The sequence below is a fragment of the Barbatula barbatula genome (genome assembly GCF_947034865.1).
Source record: "Barbatula barbatula genome assembly, chromosome: 3".
NCBI classification, from domain to species: Eukaryota; Metazoa; Chordata; class Actinopteri; order Cypriniformes; family Nemacheilidae; genus Barbatula; species Barbatula barbatula.
Genome location: NC_136764.1, coordinates 7286314 through 7310389, shown reverse-complemented (window position 1 = coordinate 7310389; position 24076 = coordinate 7286314). Strand labels below are relative to the sequence as shown.

General features: G+C 37.7%; 1 protein-coding gene across 1 annotated transcript in view; it reads left to right on the top strand.

Moving 5' to 3' along the window:
• The first annotated feature begins 13343 nt into the window (after positions 1 to 13343).
• Positions 13344 to 24076, top strand: part of pde1cb (phosphodiesterase 1C, calmodulin-dependent b) — a 40262-nt gene continuing 29529 nt past the window's right edge. Inside the window, exons 1-2 of the mRNA XM_079453616.1 lie at positions 13344 to 13584; positions 15964 to 15990. Of these exons, the coding sequence (XP_079309742.1) occupies positions 13484 to 13584; positions 15964 to 15990 (128 nt within the window). The 5' untranslated portion in view covers positions 13344 to 13483. The remainder of the gene's footprint in view (positions 13585 to 15963; positions 15991 to 24076) is intronic.

Here is a 24076-nt window from a genome sequence, read left to right as displayed (position 1 = left end):
ATGTTATGCTTGTATAAAGTCAGAATAGTAGGAAAACTGTGTTGTTGATACAGTAAAATCTTAGAGCTATGGAATCATCTGATCATTGTTCTGGGAAGAATTTGATGAAAATTCTTGAATCTCTGACTTCAAATGCATGTCACATGTTGTCCGGGAACTTGGGCAAAGTTCATGTTTTATTTAATCCCATTTGTTGTTACTGTAAAATAGAAGATATCTTATTAAGATACAGATGTAGAGATGTGATTCTTTCCCCTCCAAACGCAATTCACACATTTCAATAACAGATTATTGGAAGGAAGTGGGCATACTTGGATATATCTAAATAATCATGTATCATATATAATCATAGTCTATTTCGCCTTGAAAACGTCTTTATAAAGGGATACAAAAAATATATACATTTTTTGCCATCATTTAATCACCCTCAAGTTGTTCCAAACCTGTAACATTTCTTTATTCTGTTGAACACAAAGAATGCTATGTGGAACAATGTAAGCAACTGACATTTGTGGGATATCGTTGACTACCATAGAAACAATTATCGAATCATTTTTTCGGTTATGTTCAATCTAAGATGAGTTTTGTTTGAAGAATTTAGGTAGGCTAAGCAAAACGTTCTGACGTCATTTCCTTTTAAACTATGGTAGTCAATGGTGTCCCAGAAATCTCAGTTGATAACCTTCTTCCAAATATCTTTCTTTGTGAAGAACAAATTCATACAGGTTTGGAACAACTGTCATTGTTTGGAAATTCATTGTCTGACTAGTAATTCATGACAGAATTTTGACTATCCCATGTAGGTCTTTCTTTATATCGTCCATATATCGTTATATTTCCATAAATCCTAATTTAAAAACAAACACTTCAGGCCAGGTTGCTGATGGCTCTACCAAAAATTATTTTTCACTATGACTTTACATGAGTCCATGCTTTAGACACGTTGTCCTGCTTATCAAACGATTCTCTGAGAAGCTCACAGCCACGTGGGAGGACAGCAGTCTAACAGAGTGAATCTAGTAGAAGAGGTGTTATGATAGGAACATCAGAGGTGTTGCTTTTTTATGTAATAAATTAATAAACTAGTTTATATAACTAATTAACACTTTCCTAGTATTAAATTGCCAATGTGTTGATCATTACAAGCGAACAGCAGGGAACCTCATCTTCACATTTTATATCATACGGCTCGTGGCATTTACAAACATCTGCCTGTCGTCATGGATACACGGCCGAGCGATCAATTGCACGTTGTGCTCTGAGCTCATTGTGTGTAACGTGTTGTCAATCAGGTCCAGTGGAGCGTGAGCTGCTGCAGATTGGCTAGAGATCCATGACCAATTTCTTCCACACATCGAGGTTTCACTTTAGGTGCTATTAATGGTTATGAGTGTTGGGAGTGAATGTGTGTCTTGTGTATTTATGTCTCGAAATGAAATCTCAACGCTTATTGGGGATGGTGAGGTGTTTTACATCTACAACATTACCAGGTTTGAATCCTGTACAGTGCATCGGCTCTTTTATTACCTAACTATAATGTATTCCAATGCCTCAAATGCACTATAGAAACCATACTTTAAAAGCTTTTCAACTGGAATTTAAACATGCATAGCCATGATGGAATAACATTTAAATAATGAGTGGTTAGTGAGGCGAGCATCACTATTAGCTACTGAAATAGCAAAGCATTCAAATCCACCCACAATGCTTTAAGATGGTGGTGTAATTTTCCATGGGCAAGCACCACTAATTTTCATAAAATGTCAGAGTGATTGGGGTTACGAATGCATTAAGCATTATTGTTATTATCCTCAGTACAAATGGCTTTCTCTTTTGTTCACTTTTGTTATTACAGCCCCCTGGACTCCCACTGACCACGATTGATTTAAAACACTAGCAGACTTTGAAAGCATATTAAATGTGTTCCAGACATCCAGCAGCTCACTGTATTAGGCTCATATTATGCATACAAATTAGCTGTGGAAATCTTTTGGTCTCAAACATTACCTTATCCTTTGAAATGTTTCCAGAGACTCTCAGGAGACTTTACTTGTGAGTCTTATAACCCCGACTCTCTTTCTCTCTCTGTAGTGGCTAATGAGGATGGTGACACCAACAGCAGGCCACTGGCAAGATTTGCACGTGAGTATATTCCTTTAAGTAAGAAACTAAATTGAACACTTCTTTAAACTGCAAATTGGAAACTAGATTTGGTGTATGCAAATCCTGCATCTGTTTTCCATAATAATGAGAGATGGTGTTGATGGAATCTGGTATAAGTATTTGTCAAGCAGACAGTCTCAATGAAAAAGTGAGGGTTTGATTCTGTTTGATCGTTCTTTACACGTGTCCTCCACTAGATGGCATTATCTGTTCATAGATACAAACAATAATACTTGCTCTGGCCAAGAGTACACTTAATACCTGAAACAAGTTTCTCAATGGTGGCACAACATAAAATGCAATATCTTATTTAGTTTATAAATACTCCTATAGAGATGATGGACATTGAAGGGTGAAAGCTGAAACATTTACAGTACGCAACTTTGCCAAGATGATCTTTACTAAGGCTTGCAGTGACATCTGATCTTATGCTCCCATTTCGACTGAGAAATGTCCTTGTTTTATATAGAAAAAAATGCATCAACCCCGCTTCCTTGCATGCATTTATAAGCAGCCCTGCCCTTTCCAATATGGTGGCGCCGTCGACGTGATTATTCAGCGGCCAGTGTCTGACTAGACGTAGCGCAACAGAACATAATAGTCGGGGCCAGTGGTCACCGAACGCGTTTTAAAAAGTAGAAAATTTGACAGCATTACTGTCTAGCTTGAAACCAAACAAATATGCCACCAAAATGTAAAGAAGTTGCAGGTGTCTCGAGAAGCGAAGTAAAAATGGCGCGCTGACATTAAAGAGAATGCAAGCAACACACCGCCGTGTCCTGGGGTAGATGATTACGATAATAATGATTTTAGGAAGATATATTATTTTACAAACGCTTGGGTTTTATAGGTTAAGTAAGTCAAAACTAGTAACACCAAAATAAATCCGCGTGAACTTTAGTAGACCAGTTGATCTCATTCACACTTAAGTAAGAAGGGTTGTGGTTGATATTAATATTGTGATCTGGTTTCCAGGCTCAAAGTCTCAAAGTGCACTATGGAACACGCTGACAGCTGGGACAGGAAAAAAGGACAAGGTGAAAGTTCAGAGGGATATTCCTGATGATCCACACCGGATAGAAGAGATCCTGGCTGATGAGCTTCCTATAGACGGTCCAGAGGCAACAGAAAAAACTGCTGTCAGGTTCATTTCACGTCTTTTACTATGGATAACGGCTGCTTTACCTTTCTTATGGTTTAATCCCCTCACTGGTTGAACGGATCTGGGAACAATACTGTAGGAAAATGTATTTGTCAGAGGTTGTTCTGTTAAAGCTGTAAACTTAACAGGGTTCTCTCTCTGTCATGACTCGTTTAAATATCAGCTTTGTCTCGGGTGTTTCGCTTAAAATTTAATTGGAGAAGTTGAATATAAATGTACATAACTGTTTACATGAAGTGAGTTGTCAGATTTTATCATTTGGTCAAATAATGAGAAGTAAGAGCATATTTAAATGTTTTTTCTTTAAAGATTTTGATATTTTTTCTAACGTGAACACAGTTTGAGGCATTGCTGAGATACGTGTGAAAGTTGTAGTAGTATATTACATTTTTTGGAGACAAATCTAAGAAGTCTTTATTCTTCATTTTGATCTTTATTCAGTGCTATTTTGGAGAAACAGTTTAAACTTTTTCTCCCCTGCTGGCATAAACGCGGTGTCAACGTGATGTTGGACATTGTAATTATTGATATCAGAAATCGTAAATTTTACATGTTGTAATTCAATTTGTTGATATCAAGAATATAAATTTTCACTAGTAAACACATTTCTGCGAGTGATGATGTGATTGTTGATATCAAGAATTCACATTTTACTAGTGAAAATGTAAATACTGATCAAAAATAGTGATTTGTTACTAGTAGAAATTCTATTCTTGATATCACATCAAGAATTAGAATATTTACTAGGAACATATTTATTGTTGATATCAAAAATTCAAATCCTGAGAATGATTAAAAGCGAATTCAGCTTGCCATAGGACAAGAGCATATCATTTACAACATTGTGTTGAATTTCTTTCTATAACCCAGTGCTCTTTTGGCGAGGAATGTTTTATTTACATGTTTTATTCGGTCTGTTGATTGCAGCATAGACAAGACTGGGGGCAAACAGGGTCAAATGTTCATCTACAGCAGGGGTCTCCAACCTTTTTGTAAGCCAAAATATCTAAAATCCTCCAGAGGGCTACATGTTGATAACATACTTTCAAACTTTAAACATGTGATGCCTTATTTTTACGCTCACAGAACCAAATTCAATTTTCTTATATTAAAGAATATATTAAAGCTTATAATCATTGCTTATAAGAAAACTTTCATGACGATGTAGCACTTGGCTGATCGGTATAGTCACAGATTTATTATTGGTGAGCCCTGTGTTAAGCGCGCACATTACCGAGTTCATGCGGGCTACCAGGTGCCCACAGGCACCACGTTGGAGACCACTGATCTACACTATATTGGGCAAGAACATTGCTCATGATGACGTCATCATGATGCAGTATGTCATTATACCACATAGTGACGGCATGCATAGTTTTGTAGTACCATAGCGAACACACACAATTCATTGATCGAGTCATGTGAAATTAAATCAATTATGTTTGTTAGGACCTACTCTACTTGACTGTCAATAAGCCACAATCCCAAGTAAACAAAGAATAAGAATAAAGTCAGGACCAGATCGTCAACACAACATCTACAACATTGGGTCTAGATTTAGAATACCTTAATGGTCTGCTTTCTGCTTTATTTCCTTTCTGCCTCATGGAAGGTGGTTAAAAGGACCACCTTCCATCCTAATGTTGATAGTTTGAGAGTTAAATGTTGTGTTAAAGGTAGATGCTTTTCAGTACCCATGCATATTCGATAGGTTCAGCTAACGGACTCAAGAGCAATCACTTCATGTGTCCTTCTCTTGAGTCTTGACCCTGTGAAATCAATGTGTTTACATTATCCGTCATGGTTAATTTCACAGATGGAGTTGTGTGTGGCAATGCGTTCCCTACATTACTTGATAAGATTGAAGATACTCTTGAGTGTATCGTGAGTGGAGCGATAGCTCATCTGCTCTTCATCGAGCGGTCCTGCTGTTCTATCGGGCTACTGCGCTGTAATATGATTGATATCAAGAAATACGCTTTCTTTACAGTAACACATACCAGAGAGCCAAAAAACTCTTTCATGTTTGTCTTGTTAGATGCTACTTAGCCTGCATTTATTCTTGGGCTGAAAAACTAGAGTTAAGAAGATGAACGTGAACACTTTTTTGTATTTTTGTTGCTCTTCTTTTTAATCTCTGCTTTGTAACAGTGATAAACCGCTACTGCGGTCGCTAAAATGCCTGGAAATACTTTGAAATACAAAATTACTTTATTAGCGTATTGTGAGGGTTTAAACCACTGTACACAAGCAAGTCTAATGCTATAGACGTGCATCTTACACAACTGCTTCAGTTTAACTGTTGTGGTTGAGAAATAGAGAGAGCTTCTTTTGTATTCTGTGTACGGAGAGCCATCATTCATTCCTGGTGCAGTCTGAGACGGCTAATTGAAAATGTTGGTTCGTGGAGGAATCAGTCAGCAGTGTGAATATTGGCTTTACAAAAGAAGAGAAAAACAGTTTGGTATGTTTAACAGTACTAAAACTTCTTAAAGATTGAATGGTTTTGCCACTTTTTCATTAAACATAGAGTTTAGAGTGAAATATGGTTTATGTGAGAAGAGAAGAAATTGAACCACTTTCAACACCAATCATCCACATCAGCACCATGGTGTGAACTCTAAATGTGTCTCTGTTGTGTCCCTGACTAGTTTTATATGTATTTTTACCTTGTTTACCATTTTGTTTTGTGTTGTTGGTTACTGAAAGTTTGTGGCTTTTCAGCGGAGAAAGGCAAGTTTGAGTATGAAATGCAGTTCACTTTCGTCAAGTGACACTCGCTGCTCTGTGCTGCGAGCTGCAAATCGTGTCGTAAACAAATATGAACAAGGCTAAGGGGCATATAAGCTTGCACTGTCAAGATCATACTAGCATGACTTTATAACTGTATAAGGAGCGATTCACATTTCACAAATATTTTTATGTGTAGATTTTTCTAATATAACATATGTTTATATACTTGTGCTACTGTTTTGCCTGTGCTACAAAACTTTAGTCCTCTGTCGCACCAGTGCTACGTGCAAAATAAGTTAATGTACACCCTATTTGGTTTCATTCATTCATTCATTCATTTATTCAGTGTTTTGAGATAAGCCGTGGCCCACAAGTGTGTCAGTCTAAAACACTTGCCACATTTTTGCAAGCACTACCATAATCACTCAACACCGAATCAATCTTAACCTTACATTTTGTACAGTTTTATTTTTATAATGTCTTTTCCCAGTGTACCCAATTGGTAGAAAATGATCATATCTGCCTTTACACACCAAGTGAGCAAACTAAGGAGATCGTTGGTCTGGTGGGCCAGCTCTATTCTCTCTGTGGGATTCTATTCTTGTAAATATTGGATTGGTAAACTATATATTACAGAAATCATGAATTGAAATTTCTGCGTATAGAAATATTTGACAGACGCTGCGTTTACATTCGTTTCACTTTGGGTTTGTAATCGTGTCAGAAAACTGCACCTGGGACCAATACATCTCGTATCAGCAGAAACACCTTTAGCTCAATCGTGTCTGTAATATCTGTGTTCTTTAAGTAATCACTCACGAGAGTAAGAGGCATTTAATAAACTTCATGTCAGGTATTCATTATCTCACTCCCTGACAGAGAAATACGGTCTTGAAAAGGATTTTTAACATGTTTCTTTCCCATAGACTGTTTATGATCACAGTAATGTCGTGCTTTCAGCAACAACACGTTTTCATCATTAGAGTATGAATTTATTTTGTGTATTGTACGTCTGAGGGTTAATTGATAACGGGAATGTTGTCAAGACTCATTAATAAATGAGTGACTGACTGCTGTTGAAGACTGAAGTAAAACACCCATGCACAAAAGGAAAGGAGAGAGAATGTGATACGAGTGTGACTTATTTCCCATAGTTAGTATATCACGATAATTAAATGACATGTTTAGTGATAAAGTTTGCATATGCAAATGCAAATGAAAATTCATATTTTTCTAGTTTGAAGATCCTCATGGGCTTTTTCGAAAAAGGAAACCAAGTCTCGTACTGTATTGTTGTTAGCGCTGTTCTGTTGAGGTCGTATTTAAATTGTCAGTCTCATCCTGTGTGCTTTTACATATTTTGTGCAGCACTAAAAGAGTCATATGATGATTTCATTTAACTGAACCGTCATAGATCTGTTGCCCCTGACCCTTTATAAGTTCACCAAACCTGCCTTTACTATTAAACGTGTGTTTTTGTGAGTGTGTTCGTGTGAAGTGGGCCGGTAATGATTCATTGATCGATCAGATTGATAATCTTAAATCATTGTAATCAATAACACAATTCCACCTTGATAAACTCAACTCATTTTAATCAATAAACAATTTCTTGACCGTGCCTGATCCACTGTTATATATGCCTCAATTGGGAATTCTATTAAATTGTGTAATTTTATACTCATTATTTCAGAATGTCATTTCATTACAAACACTCTCAAGAGTTAATCCGTCTTCAAGACAGCACTTGTTATTGTGCATGCTCTTAATAGTAAACAACCATAACTCTGTTTGAACAACAACGCTTGGTAGACTCAGTATTTAAGAATATAATATTCACAGTCAAGATGTTGATAATTGCTTGCTGATAAAAATGATTTTTCCCTTAACGCACTCTGTTCTTAATGTTGGTTAGCAAGTGTGGTGTTGTTAGGTCCTCATTAAACAAGCTTGTTCAAGTGCCATTCTTTAGTTAGACGGAAAAACACTTTAATTCAAATTGAAAACAACCGATACAGCGCACCTAGATGAGTCATTAAGCTGTGTTTGTTTGCTTACTGAAAGAAAAATGACCAAAAACTATTGGGAAAAGGTCAGAGACTTCACATCACTCATAGGAGTTCATTCATGACACTCTTTAAATCTCAGACTTGTTTTAAAGTCATCTGAGACTTCTTTGTTATTATCCATAACAATGTTTTCAACGAAACCATCCCAAAGTTTTCTCTCCCTCTCTCTGTCTCGCTCTGTCTTAAGTAACATTTTATAATTTAATACCTGATTAAAAGTCACAAATCTTTTAAAAATTATAATAAAAAAATAAATAAAAAAACGTACACTAACCCTCTTCTCTCAACAGGTAGTGGTCTAGCTTTTGTAGAAACTAGTAACTTTGTATTAGCACCTATTGTACTATTGCTCCTGTATGACATATCGCTTATTTCTCCCTGAACTCTTTGTAAGTCGCTTTGGATAAAAGCGTCTGCTCAATGACTAAATGTAAATGTAAATCAGCGCAGTGCAAAAAAAGATTAAGTAATTTTTCCTTTTATGGGGGGCAAGATCTGTTTGGTTTTAAGCATTCTTCCAAATATCTTTCTCTCTGTTCATCAGAACAAATAAATGTATACAGATTTGGAACAACTCGTGAGTAAATGATGACAGAATTTTCATTTTTGGTTGAAGTTTCCCTTTAATTTCAGCATTTACTCATACATTATTAAAATCAAATGTTCTGTCTGTTAACACTAGTAAATGCACCTTGGATTAATATGAAAAACTGTATTGACATGAACTAACATTAACAGGGATTAATAAATACTGTAAAACGAAATTGTTCATGCTAGTGTTAGCTAATGCATTTATTACTGTTAACAAATAACACCTTATTATAAAGTTTTTACCAATGTACCTTCTTTTACTCGCTGCATGTGTACGAAATGGGTGTGCGGTCTACAACCCTAAGGAGATGGTCTTATTTAAATTGCTAGCTATCTAGCCACCTTCCCTGTGTGCAAGTGCATGGTACAGCGGTCTGAGAACTTGTAAACACAAACTTGTTGCCCATAAGACTAGAAAAAAACACCTGTGTTCCCTCAGCCAATCAGATTTTGAGAAAGCTCTTGGCATTTTGTGTACATGAGGCCATCTATAAACCTATGGTGAAACCATCTGTCAGTGTTTTTAAATTTTTGTGTGAGTTGAGCATCTGAGACAGAGAAACATTTTCATGTCCTCCTGTGAGACCTTTCCTGTGTCAACAGGGCTGCTGGGAATGACCTGTGCCATTTGAACACTTTCACCTTTGTAGGCTGTGATGTCGGCTGGATTCTCCTTATCTCTAAAGCGAGTTCTAAGAGCTGTTTAAAGAACAACATCGCTTGTTGGGCATCTAGGAAGCCTTCGGTTAAGGCCAAAATTTGTCTGAAATTGTGTAATGTTGCTCGTTGAAGGCTGAAATGTGGGACTAGCAAATTACTCTTGTAATTTTGGACCACCAAACAAAAACAGCAGGTGTGTTGCATTCTCAGTATTATTGCAGGTAGATAGAAACGGTTGCAGTTGTATCCTCATATGTCTAGTGATCGGTCGCCCATGCTCGATGAGCACTTAAAAGATGTCAACAGCACAAAGAGCAAAGCATCATCAAACAAGATCTTTGAAGGGCTCAGAGAGGCCGAAGAGATGCCCAGATGAAAGCCAGGCTGGAGTGAAGTGTCTTTGAAACTTGGTATTTTCTCCCACTTCCCACATCAGGTAATTGAAAGGCCTCTGGAAGTGAGTTATCGGCGTAAGTGAACAGCGGGGAGGGAGAGACAGGTGGAGGCGATGAACTAAAGGCAGAGAGATAATCAGGTATTAGGTCTGTTTGGACCAGAATAGTTTTACTTGGAGCGCGAGGTAATTTCATTATTCACAAGTTGCCGATTTTATAGATGGCTGTATTGAAAACGTCAGTGTTTTTCTTCCTTTACCCCGAAGACACTTACAGCCTCTAGTTATGTTTTCACAAACACAAGGGTTGTGTAATTAAATTCTCACCTAGATCAACATGTCTGAAACGTAAATAAATAGATTTATGTAAAATGTTTTCACATGTAGCATAATGCTAGATAATATCTAACACTAAAAGGTAGAAAAGATGATAACGGAAATGCAAATTTCTTTGTTTGGTTGTATGACTTCTTTTTGATGTAAAAAGAAGAATATAGGTTGACTATTATATAGTATTTTATTGCTTTAAAAGTGACCAGTAAACAACAAACTGTTTTTCAGCCTTGCTGCTGTGTCTCCTCTGCAGATAACAGCTGGCTGCGAATGCCTCCCTGGAGAAAAACATTTCCAGCGTGAGGAATCAGATCTGTGCTGTAGATGCGGGCCGGACAACACAGCTTTCAGCCTTATTGGATTTCGTGGGTTGCCAGGAAACTTTCTGCTCCATTTATATAATGACCCCATTGTGTGGAGCAGATGGAAAAATACAACAGGACCAGAAACAAAAAGAGGGATAAAGTAAATCAAATCTTGCCTGCGTGTTTGTTCGTTCTCAGCCGAGAGGTAAAGACAGCTGAGTAGGGTGACAAAAGAGCCGCGGTATTTCGTCTTTGGTGGAGTTCAGTAAACCAGTTCAATACTTTAGTACAGCTATATGTTGTTTTAAATATATATTATATATATCATTGTGCAGGAGCAAACTCTGCGAAATCTTTATATGTTTGGTCTGTGACGTTTCTCTTAAGGTGCTTCAGGGGAATAAAAATGGCAAGAATATTTTTCATACATATTGTTTCAAGGCAGCTTTGCATAAAACCATGTCGTAAGCTCTCAAATGCGACTCACTGAGGCAAGAAACATAATCCATAATAGGCTAGTGGAGGAAGAACATTGAGAGCAAGGCCCAACAATAAGGACTGCCGATGGCCCGGGGCCGGCATGAGACGCTCAGGCCAGTTGACAGACATGTCACTTGCACGATCGGGCCGGTGCTGTATCGTAACGAAAGTTTCAAACTTGCACGTTTTTATGCCTTGCTTATGTAAATATTCTCAAAAAGCAGAACTCGATTCTGTTCTCACTGGGTGTTCGAAATATGCACGGGGACTAAAAGTTCATACTCAGACAATGCACAAAATGTTGAATTGAGTTCTCTTTCATGTCTTCTTTCTCTTAAACAGACATATGCACATAAAACGATGCCAAAATGCCCACGATAGCAAGTATCCCTGTAAAAGTAATCCATCACAGTTTGGAAACAAAACACAGGTGTGAAAGGAAATTAGATCTGTGCATCTCATGGAGGGTCAGCAGCATGATTAAGATATTTTTAATGTTCATCCAACAACAAAGGCCGAAGACAAAAGCACTCACGATTGAGTCAGAACAGTCACTTACAGTAAGATATAGTAAGATTTAGGCTAACAGTTTTTATGGTATAATAACCTTATTTTTTAAGATAACACAGGTCGAACAACAAACAAAAAAATAACTAGACAATATTATTTATTTATTACTTTTTTGTGGAGGGGCCAGTGGGAATTTTGGCAGGGCCAGTAAATATTTGAATCACTTTCCAGAAGAGAAATCCTTATCATTGAGCCCTGGAGAGACTTGTCCACTTCTGCCAATACAATGTACAGTACATTTGCCAAATATTACATACAGTAGATATATAGTATGTCTGTGTAATGAAGACAATATTTAACTTGTAAGAAACAGAATTGACAGCAGCGGTCAGTGAAGTGCTCTTTGGTGTCTGGCTAGAAGTTGGCAGCCGTATGTTAATTTAAAGACATTGAAGTGCATCCTGAATGACTGGAATGAATCAGGTATTGATCAGCGAAGTGTCTGAATGTCTGGCTGATGTGGACTGTCGTTGGCAATTGTCGCTCAGCAATGCAGATGTGAGTTTTCGGTTCATTGCCACACTTGCTTTTGGCTTGTATATAGGTCTATAGCCATGCTTTTAAGTCATATTTCACAACACATTATTTTAAATGCAACTGGTAAATGAGGATTTTATGGAATTAAGATGCTAGTACTGCAGTGTTTTTGTCAAGCTTTTTCAAAATATACTGTAATGAGTAAAGTACAGAAATCCAAGTTGGTTCTAATTTCGACAGATATATGAGGCAGGTACATCTAACTCAAATACTAGCAAATATTCCAAGCATCTCTGTTTAAAAGTCCAATCTCGTGGCTGTCTAGGAGAAACAACTTTGATATAAAATATGAGAAAGCAAGTTTACGATGGGTGAATTTCATTTCAACATCCAATCATAGTTTTGTATAGCTATAAACTGCACTGATGGTGTTGCATGATGGTGTTTTAGTGTCGTTGTCTGGAAATCATATATCTGCAGATGTCCCGGCAGAAGATAAGACGCATTTAAGACAGTTAACTAGAAGAAACACAGATGCATCTTCACGCTAGACACAAATCAGCTGCTGCAAGATGGTTTTAGATACACAGACATCATTAATGTCAGAAACTAGTTTAAAAATATCAGATCCGTGTGAGATGCCAGTCACCAAAAATGTAATCTCACAGAGCCGGACGTTTTGATGTTTGACAGTACTATTTCTTAGCGAACGCTTTGAACGACACTGAATGTCTGAGTTTATCTCTGTCCAAAATTATACTTACAGATTCTTTGACGTACATTTCTTGGAAAGAATATAGAGGTGTGTTCTGAGAGGAACGAGATCAACTGCATCAAACCCTTTTATAACATTTATTCACCAGATTGTTGTTCATTGAATATCAGTCAAATTTCATGATTGAATGTCATGACAGCACAAATATCTGAATATTGAGGCAAAGAAGGACCACACCAAAAGCATTGTTTGGCTTGTTTTCTCTGAGAATTTCTTTGAAGAAATAACCGTAAATCAGACAATAAGATGGTAAATCTCAGATAATAGGCGTGCAGACTTCGTAGCTTGGCAGATCTTCAGATCTTAATAGGAGACGCATTTTAGTTTACTGAGGTTTTAAATTAGCTTTCCATTTAATCCCACTGATGTCTAGGAAAACAATATTAAAGAGATGACGTTGATTGTTTTTTCTTTGGGATTGAGAAACAGCATGTAGTTATTGATCAGGCTGCACACTGGGACCTTCAACACTGGAGGCTTCAGCCGGTCTGCTCTACCTCTCCACCATCACTCATGAAATCACAAGTCTGGGTTAATCTGTGCTGCGTTGTATTTCTGAAAGAGGGGGAGCGTGAGAGAGAGAGAGAGAGAGAGAGAGAGAGAAGTGTAGTGCACGACACTGCAGTGCTATCACACACAGTCCTGTGCTCGAACCCGGAGCGGAGCACATTCGAGTCACGGGCATGACATCTGCAGGGTCCTGAACACAACTGCTCTGAAGAGCGTCTCTCCTCTCGCCCGTCTCTGGATTAAGTTTTTTCCTGCCTCAGCATCATGGAGTCTCCCACCAGAGAGATCGAGGAGTTTGAAAGCACGTCGCTCAAGTATTTACAGCCGGACCAGATCGAGAAAATCTGGCTTCGATTGCGGGGACTGTAAGTATTTCAATAGGATTTCTTGTCTTGTGTTCGTGAATGCATATTTGTGTGTCTCACGCAGGTTAGATTTAGATCAACAGCAGAAATCTCAAAAGTAAATCCAGGTCACTTTTCACCACTTTCATTTTTAAAATCAATCCCAGTTTTGCATAGTGCTGTTATTTTCATGAAAGCGAAAAACATCGCCTTTATATTTTTACAGAATCTGTATGTGATTCTTTCCCATTATATAAAAAATATTTTTATTCTGTCATCATGTACTCTCCTTCGAGTTGTTCTAAATCTGTATAAATGTCTGTAAAAAAAGATGTTTGGTAGAATGCTTAAAAACAAACAGATCTCGCCCCTCATTGACTCCCATAGTAGGAAAAACTAATTTTTTGTTCTGTTGAACACGAAAGACATTTTGAAGAATGTCGGACAGCAAACAGTTCTGGGGCACTTTTGACTAACATTGTATTTTCTCCTACTATGGTAGTCAACAGGGAGGCAAAATCTGTTTGGTTATAGCATTCTTCCAAATATATTTCTCTGTGTTCATCAGAACAAAGACATTAATACAGGTTTGGAACAACTGGAAGGTGAGTAAACGATGACAGAATGTTCATTTTTGGGTGAAGTATCCCTTTAAAATTATATTGGATTTTTGGTTATTTTATGAATTATAATACAAATCAGCGGGGGCTATGCTTTGTCATCATTGAAATAGCATTACAATTCAAATCTGAAAGGGAAATGTGGTGAAATGTGATCTGAACGTGTTCTGAGCATTCAATTCATGAAATCTGTTCATTTAAAATAAACACAGGTCATAAATATTTACAGGAAATACTCTGGACATTGTTATTGTCCTGTGACGTATTCATGCTTCAGGTGAAGAGTTTTGAGACTCTCTCAACACAACAAACTGGTTACTTCAATGTATTTAAAATGCTTCTCAAATATATATGAAAGAAATTCTTCCTCCGTAGACATAAACTCAATTATTTGATGTCAGTCAATTTTTCTCTCCAGCTGTTATTGGTGGCTGGCGACTCTTCAGAAGTCTCTTATTGCTTCAAGACTCGGTGAATGAAAGGCAATTTCCTCACAATGTGTGAAGATGAAAAGAGAAAGAGAGAGGAGAAAGACAGAATAAAAGGCTTTTTACTTTCCTCAGCTGTCCTCTCGTCACAGACGGTTGAATGCGTTAGTTGAACTTTCCTTGTGTTGTCACGTTTTAAGAGGTTTTTGTGTCTTATTTGTTAACATGACATATATTTATTTTTAATATAATATTTAATTGAATATTTAATATATATATATATATATATATATATATATATATATATATATATATATATAAACGTATATATTTTGTGAGGAACCCATTATCTGTAAAATAATCATATTTAAAAATATGTACGAGCTTATAATTCTTTGCAACAAAGTGACAGTTTTCATTTTTAGGAACTTGTTCTAAAGAGCTTTTGCTCATTTTGGACCAATGTCCGTCAATGAAAAGGAAAGCTCAAGGTCACAGGTGTTAAGCTGTTTTGCGAGTTTCAGTTATCAAAATGAAGCTGTAGCGGATCAATGTAGATGTTAAAGGTTTCTGCAGCTTGACTGTAAATCTGTTTTCATCTACATTCATCTCAAAGGAAAGCTTTGAGCGTGCCCAGCTGTCGCGCACGTGGTTTTGCACGTACCCTTGTGTGTATACAACAGCTTAATGTAGTGAGGGAGCAATCAGGGCCGTGTTCGGAGACTTTAAAAGAGAAGATCGAAAGAGAGCGAGCGAGAGAGAGAGTTTGCAAGGAGCGATTTCAGGGGCCGGTGATGTAATGGCTTACGGCAGAGATGAGAAATGAATGGCCGACCGTCTATCAGTGCGCCGACGTATTGCTTCACTGTCCTTGTGTTCTTAATGGTCTTTAGGGGGGAAATTCGCGTGTGGGCTATTAGCCGCAAGCCATTGTAAACATACCAGAGACAGTGATGCTTTAAAATAGCCTACAGTAGAGGTTTAAGGTAGTCTTAGTTTTAAGTACTAAAGGAATATGTATTTACCCTCATGTCAGTACAAACCTGTATCACTTTCTTCTGCGAAAAATATTTTTTTTAGAACATTGGACCCCAGTTACTGTCAAATCATTGACACAAAACCACAGACATTTCTTAAAATATCTTTTGTGTTCTGCAGAAGAAAGTCATACAGATTTGGAATGACATACTGTAAGGATGAGTACATTTTATTACTGATTCATTGTATTACATATGTTTAGGTGTCTAATACACCTGTTTAGTTGATCTGTTTGCGTTTTAATTCATTTGTCTTTTGGTTCTGATTGTACAGGGAATAAAATCTAATGCAATTTTATTTATTTTATATTACAGGAGGAAATACAAGAAAACTTCACAGAGGTAAGACAGTGGAGATCTACGGCGTGCTGAAGTTCCTGTGGTTCCTCTCTGACATCTAGAGCACTTTCAAAACATTAAATCCGAGTTGCCCTAAAGTTTGAAATTTGTTTTTCATTATTTGTTGTGTAAGTGAAATTCAGTAGCATTCTTCTCTTATTCATTTATCGTAATGCTACTGGTTTCTAGCGGCTCCAACGTGGTTTTGTGATCCGTATGTCAGACCAGTTCTCAATGACTGGTAGACCAGCTGACATCATAAATTAGCTTAAACCAGCTAAAACCAGCTTTACATCGCCAACTTTTAATCTGCCATATGTACCATTTCACAATAAGAATGTATAAATATGGCCAGCTTTAACTAATAATGTAATGTAATGTTGACTTGGGGTCGGTTATAACTACATTTTAAGAAGTGTAAACTAGAGTTATGTACAAATCCTGTGAAAAGATAAAGCAGGTGTGTACATTTGATGTGACAACACAAAGCGCAAAGAAGACAGGGACGGCATTTATGTTTGGCATCACAGAAACATTTGTAGGAAAGCACGTGTTTGGGCCTGCACTGAGCACTCTGCAATTATGAGTGAGAAGAGGTGGAAAGATGGATAATAGAGAATCAAAGATGTCAGGAAAACCAGTGCAGAGAGATATGGTGAAAGAGAGAGCGAGAGGGTTAATCCTGCTCTAATATTGGATTAGTGTGGGTTTAATTGGGGGGGGGGCTCAGTGGAGACTTTCCTCTGTTAACAGAGGGAGGGAGGACTTCCTGTGCAGCACCAGTTTGATTGACGGCTCAATGGGGTTCTGGGCAATTATGGCAGGCTAATTGGACTGCAGAGCATTCTGGGACTCTGTCATTACAGACGCAACAGGTCGGTTACAAACATGTGTGTGAAAATACGCACACGCTCATTGGAAAGAAGATGAGGAGTATTGTTTGAGGATCTTTGAAAGAAATGGAGATACTGAATGTGTATTTAATCTTTTTCATTCAGTGAACTATTAACAATATTTCTCCAAAATTTCGAACGAATATTGTTTCTATTTGCATTTATTTGCAGAACACGAAAAAGTAAAATCAAAATAACAGAAAAGATGCTCTCTATTTTTTTCCGACCTCAAATACTGCAAAGAAACCAAGTTCATGTTCACTTTTAAGCAATAAATACAACAGTTATATTTGTAGGAAGCGTAAAAAAAATGATTTTTCAAGTGATAACCTGGATTTGTCTCACAGTTTTCATGTGTTTTGTCACGGTGTCAGTTTTTCACATTGGTGTTGGATGACTTTGTGCCACTCCTGAGGTTTGATTTTCTTCAAATTAAACAGACACTGGACTGGACACAATACATCTAGAAATGCTGAATAAATGAAAATTTGAAATAATCTCTTATTTTTGTTCCACGGCTGTTGATGTGCCAGGAGGCCGTGAACGTTTAAAGGGTTCGTATGATACGGCTAAAACGAATATTTTCGTCTGTTTAAGATGTAATGTAATGTGTGTACACGATTTAAGGTTCAAAAACGCTTTATTGTCCAAATACCGTGCATGTTCGTATCTCCTCTTTGCCCAGCCTCTCTGACAAGCAGATCTTTTACAAAGCTCATCGCTCTGAAAAGCGAGGTTATGATTGGCCAGTTAACCAGTGCGTAGTGATTGGTCGAATACTGCAAGCGTGTGGCGGAAATATAACGCCTCTTACCATATTTGGAATATCAGGTTCCAAAGTAGTTGTACTGACAGGTACGCCCACCTTACTTGCTTATGCATTTGGTCGGTCTTAGTCAAATCATACCACAAACTGATGTAGATTTGTGGGGGTGTGGTTACACAAAGCGTTTGTTTGGCACTTCTTAGTGAGCATTAACTTTTAGATATGATGCATCTTTTGTTCCGACACTTTAATTTTTGCAATTTCACGTGTCTAATACATGCATGGGGCAACACTCCAAAGACAAAGAAAAACATGTATTCCCACCATATGACCCCTTGAAGATTCTTGAAGCTGCCTCTAGAGTTTCTTTATTGGGTTCTGCCAGTATCTGAGAAACCTCAGTTGGTGGTGTTGTGAGAATCTATTCATTTTTACAGTTCATGTTAGTAATGTAGACCGTCAACAGTCTTCACACCTGGAGATCTTTGAGCAAACACAGGCCGTAAATCCATAATGATTATAAATGCAGAAATATTCAATGCTGATTGGCGACGGCAGACGGTCAGAGAAGCTAAAGAGAAGAGCGACGGGCTAATTCGGTCCGAGCACCTGCATCATGTAAATGACACCAGACATCTCACACACTTCACACGAGATCCTAAAGAGCCACTCGACTTCCTCATTGATGATAAGAGGCTTGGACCGTGTGTCTATGTGTGAGACGCTTTAAAAGCCTCAGAGATCCACAGTGTTTACATTTCTTGACCCACTTATAATCTAGTTATACTGTAGTTTTCTGTGCATATTAAACTGGGATTAGTAGATTTTTTTGGTGTAACGAGTGAAGAAGAATTGATTTAATATTGTTTTCGATAAACTATGGCAGGGCTAGTGGCGTGTGTTACATATACACATCTGGCAGATGCTTTTATCCTGCATTCGAGCTATACATTTTTTGCTAGTGGCGTGTGTTACATATACACATCTGGCAGATGCTTTTATCCTGCATTCGAGCTATACATTTTTTGCTAGTGGCGTGTGTTACATATACACATCTGGCAGATGCTTTTATCCTGCATTCGAGCTATACATTTTTTATCAGTGTGTGTGTTCCCTGGAAACTGAACCCGTGACCTTTGAGCTGCTAACGCAATCCCAACAAAGCTACAGAAACCCTGTGTGTTGAATTACACAGATCCATGTCAGTTGCATTCCTCTGTTCTCTGATGCCCCTCCACTTTTCTGTCCTCCTCTTTCAATTCTGTCTCTCTACATATCTCCACTTCTGTCGGTCTGCTTGGCCTGTCAGGTGCTCATGTGCGTGTCCGCTGAGGCCGGCTGTGTGTAATTGTGGTGATTGTACTGAGTTGCTTTGTGGGAGCAGGTGCGGGACCACCCCCAGCTATTATAGAGCGCCCCCTACTCTCATCAGCATCTTTATCATTGCACAGAGGTCTTAAATTTGGCTTTGCGTAGAATGGATATATTTAGGTTATTTGGATGTTATGTGTGGGGGTTTATGCTCTTTAAAGCCTTTACAGTACATTATTTCACAATATATTATTACATATAAATCTTTATGACATCTTTTTTCAAATATATGTGCTTCTCATGTTTGTGCCTGTTAGACTCACCGCTTCTTAAAGTCTTACTTGCAATAATTTTTATATTTTAATATAACAGTTAATTGATCATTTAAACATGTTGTAACAGAGACATGTTTGATTAGATTTCTCTTTATTACGTTCAGAAGTACAAAAGGTTTTTTGTTTTTTTCATTGTTTATTTAGTTTTTCCATCTATTAGAATAATATTAAACTCATGGAAACTATATCAAAACTATAGAGTCGGACAATTATTACTCTTTGAATTATGTTGTGACCAAAAGCCACCTAAAATAAATCAAAACTCGTATCTTTTGACTAGCATTTAATTTCATATAATCATTAATAGAATAATTTATGTATTGTGTTCATTGCTCTTATTGGCTGCTTTTTCTGTATGAGTTATTTATTTAAAAATTATATATATTTTGTTGACAAAAGTAATTTCAGACACTTATACACCTTGAAATTATAAGAATTTTAAGATGATTAGAAACATTTCAGTCAAGCGTTTCCAAAAGTCGACGGGTACCATACTGTATGTGGATGTTTATCATTAACATCAATTAATAATGTGACAGCAAAACAATCATAAGTGCATTGTTTGTTGCATTTCTATTCTTTCTTCAAATTGGATCCCGAAAGCAACCACATCGCAATCACATAATCCCCATAAAAACCTTTTCTTCAGAACAAATCTTCTTAGACTGCTTTGAAAGTTTTGAGTTCTGCAACTAAGTTTGTTTTCATAAAACATCAAAATAGTTTTAAAAGAACAAGAATGGAAAATGGCTTTATGATATGGCCTTTTAAAAGGTGTTTTGTGTTGGCATTTGATAATGGATTTCCTTCCCATGAACATTCATTTTGTAGGCAAGGCTCAATTTGACAGTAATTTCAGAGCTGCAGTAGCACATTGGCACCAAACCCCAGCGTAGCCAAAAAATCTGTCACGCCGTGCAGTAGATTTCTTATACTGTCAGCAGTCAGATTTACACGGACAATGGCTGTATTTACCACTGAATAACACTCCTGAGCTTAATGAAGCAGAGATGGCTGTTCATGCCCCTGTATCACCTCTCCAGCCTCCTGTGATGTGCTGGCAGGCATCAATAATCTATCAGACTGTTTTTGAGCCGCTCCAGTCCGGTGTGGCTGGCCCACAGCTAACAACCGGCTGAGGAACTATAAATTATTTACTCGGCCTGACGCATAGATGTGTATGTGTGCCATTGGCCAATATTGGGGCACTTTTAAAACACAAAGGGAATTCTTTTAGCAACGTTGCTTTTTTTACAATGAAAGGGGGTGGTGATTTATATTGCCAAGGTCCAAAAAAGTACGAAGAAAGTAGTTCTTTTGACTCGTCTGATGTATTACTAAAGAAATAACATGATATAGGTTTAGAACTTTAGAGGGACCCTTCCTCATTTTACAGTTCAGTCTAGGCGTCTGCATTAGTGCTGGTCTGCTTTTCTTTACTTAAATGAATCACATTTAATTCAGCTGTTAATGGAATATTAATCAGGGGTGAACAGACTCTCTAAAATGTTGAAAATAGACTTAAAGTAATAAAGTAATTAGCCATGGCTTGGAGTGAAGGTAGTAAATCGTGTCCATGCTCCATGCATTCGGTTGCATGTTAGCGTCATATCAAAGCCGAGTGTTTCTTTAAGGTAAATCCATATGAAAGTACAACAGGCCATTGTTTTATCTCGCAGAGTACAAAGAAAGCAAATTAATTTGGAGGAAGCTAATGTTAAAAGAGAGTTCAAGGTAAAAGAAAATGTGTTGTATGTGCAGTATCTTCAAGGTCTCAACGCGGTTTGTTTTATCCACTTGTGCAGACCTGTCTGATGAATATTTAATGCTGTTATATAGTGTGCTGGTTCTCTTGAGGAACAATAAGCGCCGGTTTATAATACATCCAGACGCTGTGTTTGCTATTTAACTTCAACAATAGGTGCTTAGTCCTGTTTGCCAAGCAGACGTGAGTAATAAACTCTCCCTCTATCAGGTCCGGGATTTCAATGATGTTCAAAACTTTGCCAAGTTATCTCGCCCATACCATTCTGATGCAATGAATGAAGGGGAATGCTCTTTTCTTTAGTAGCTAAGCAACACCCTCACAACCCCCTAGCGTCACGATTGTTAGTTTTGCACAGACACGAATCTTACATTCCTATAAAAGTCTATTGCAATGTATTATTGATAATCTAAAGGTAATGTAAACCATGGAGAGCAACACCTCTCCTGTTGATGTCTACCTAGTGTTCTCACACACACCTGTCAACTGTGTTCATTGCTTCGGTTGAAGGATTTGGGCCGTAAACAAAGGTCAACACAGAAACTCCATTAAGAATGAGTCACCCAGGCCCAGGTCGACTCTGCTTCCCTTGACGGTCTCAGATTTGATCACTGTGGCACAGTGGCACGCGGTTGACTTATAAATGACCAGGCAGCTCTCTCTCTCTCTCTGGATTTGGGGGTTTAGAGGTTAAAAGCAAATAAAATAGGTAGAAATGCAACCAAAGTAGTGAATTTACAATAACAGCAGTGCAATTTCTCAGCATTGAATTAAACGCTGAATGCATGATTTTATCTAATTTGATTCTATGCAGCAAACTGGATTTTGAAAGCACAGCTGGGAAAATAAGTGGTTTCTCTATCTCATGTCATAGAGCATGACGCTCCCAAAGCCAAGGATTTAATTTTTCAATAACTGGTCACATGTGCACCCTAAGTGCACTGTTTTATTGCTTTGGTTAAGTGACTACTAAATGCAATTATACATTTCACCTTGCATTTTATAACATTGGTTTGTTTTGATGGGCAATTCACATTTCGTGTCTAAAACCGCGCAGAAATTGCGTGCCGCACTTCTTTCTCATGAGGTGCACGTGCGGCATTCTGAAAAGTATTTTCATCTCTATGCCACGCAGTCTTGCTGTTTACTTCCTTGACATGAAACGCAGATTGTGTCCTTGTTTATGGGTTTTTTCTCTAAAGCTAACATGTCAGTTGCCAGTTTTGCTGAGCTCACGCCATAGTAATCTAATAAGCAAACAAATACACGCTTGAAATCTACTTAATGTACTTCATCTGAGGAGTTTGAAGCCATGCATTATGGATCTTTTTAAAAGCAAGCATATGTTGTTTGGCCACTTGAAGTTTGGAAAAGTGTCAGGGGTGTTCCTGAAATGCTGTCTACGCTGTAGGCTCTCTACGATATGAAACAGAGCCATTGATGACTATGAGCGGTTTGTGTGTGTGTACCAGTTCAGGCTCACCATGTAACCTATGATGTTTACATCTCATGGAGTAGTGCTGTATGTAGATTAGTGACCTTTCAGAAATTGGATTGCTTTTATTGGATTACAGCAGGCGGCAGTGTGACCAACTGACCTTTTGTCTGAAAATAAGGTCCAGATTTTTTACACCCTCAGTGCCAATCTGCATCTTTCTGAAGGTTTCATGGTGCTCTAAAATAAATGTAGACACAGTATGGATATGAACAAATACTTCATCATAATCTCAAACTATACACTTTAAATCTGTTGAGTTTCTGTAATATGTCTTGATTTTCTAAGGGACTTTTTGCCTGAACTCATTATAAAGGTATATTTTGTAGCTGTAAAGATCGGGTAACATGCTATGTCATGCATTCTGACGTCTTTACACTGTTGAACTTCTCAAGAAGCCTTCTCTTGCTTAACATGGTCAACTTTTTAAAAACGAGTTGGACATATGATGTAATATTTCTGTGCTTGATACACTTCCCCAGCACTCCAACTTGTATCGGAAGGTTTTTTATAAGTCGGTTCCCTTTATTGGGCAATTCTCCCAGAAATTAAAGAAAAGCCTGCTCACGCACCAAACGACGAGCGATAGGAAGACCTGCTTATCAAGATTGGCTTCGCTGGGGGCTTTCAGCTGCAGTTCGTTACTTTTGCGATAGTAAGAGAAGTTGAGGTTTGTTTGTTTGTTCACCGCATTACAGTGATGGATGTAATATAGACGGTCGATATAACGCTGGATTTGGAGATCGTTTAAAACTGATATATGGACTGGTCACAGTGCTAAAAGATGCCGGACATGAATGGCAAGCAGTAAGTCAAACTAAGTCATATGTCTTTGTTTTGTTGGCATGATCTATTGTGTGCTCATTCTGTAGTTCCATCCCACTGCTTGCCTACAGCAGCTTGTATTTTTCCGGAAATAATCGTACAGCTGTATCTCTCTTTTATAAGTTTGATCAAACTAAATACTCTTCGAAGAAACAACGTATGCAATATTACTGTATAGGTACCCAAGAATAATATGAGATTGGCAGAAACTGCGTGTGTTAAACGATCTTTATTTGTATGCATTGTGAAAAATGTGTATATTTTTCCAGGCATGTATGTTGGTCATGTCAGATGAATTCATTATCATTCATCACTTGTTTTCTCTGACCTGTCATTATGCGACGGTAATTCACCCCGCGGGACGTCAGTCACTGTGTCTGACCTCATTCTTTAGTGTTTTTACGTGAGGGGAGGGTGAACATGCTCATTGAGACTCTCATTAACAGACTAATTACACAGTGAAACAATGCTGTGACATTTCTGTAGACCCGCGTTCCATCATGGCTTCAAATCGTTCGCCATTAATTGATTTCCTGCCTAGTCTGACCATTGCCACTGAGAGAGAGAGAGTTAGTGTGTCATTAATTCATTGTGTCTGTGAGCTCTGTTACAGCTTATGTAAACCTTTGAAGGGTTCAAGGTCCAGTGTATAATCTTTGATAGAAAAATAATATAATATAAATAACTACGTCTTTAGAT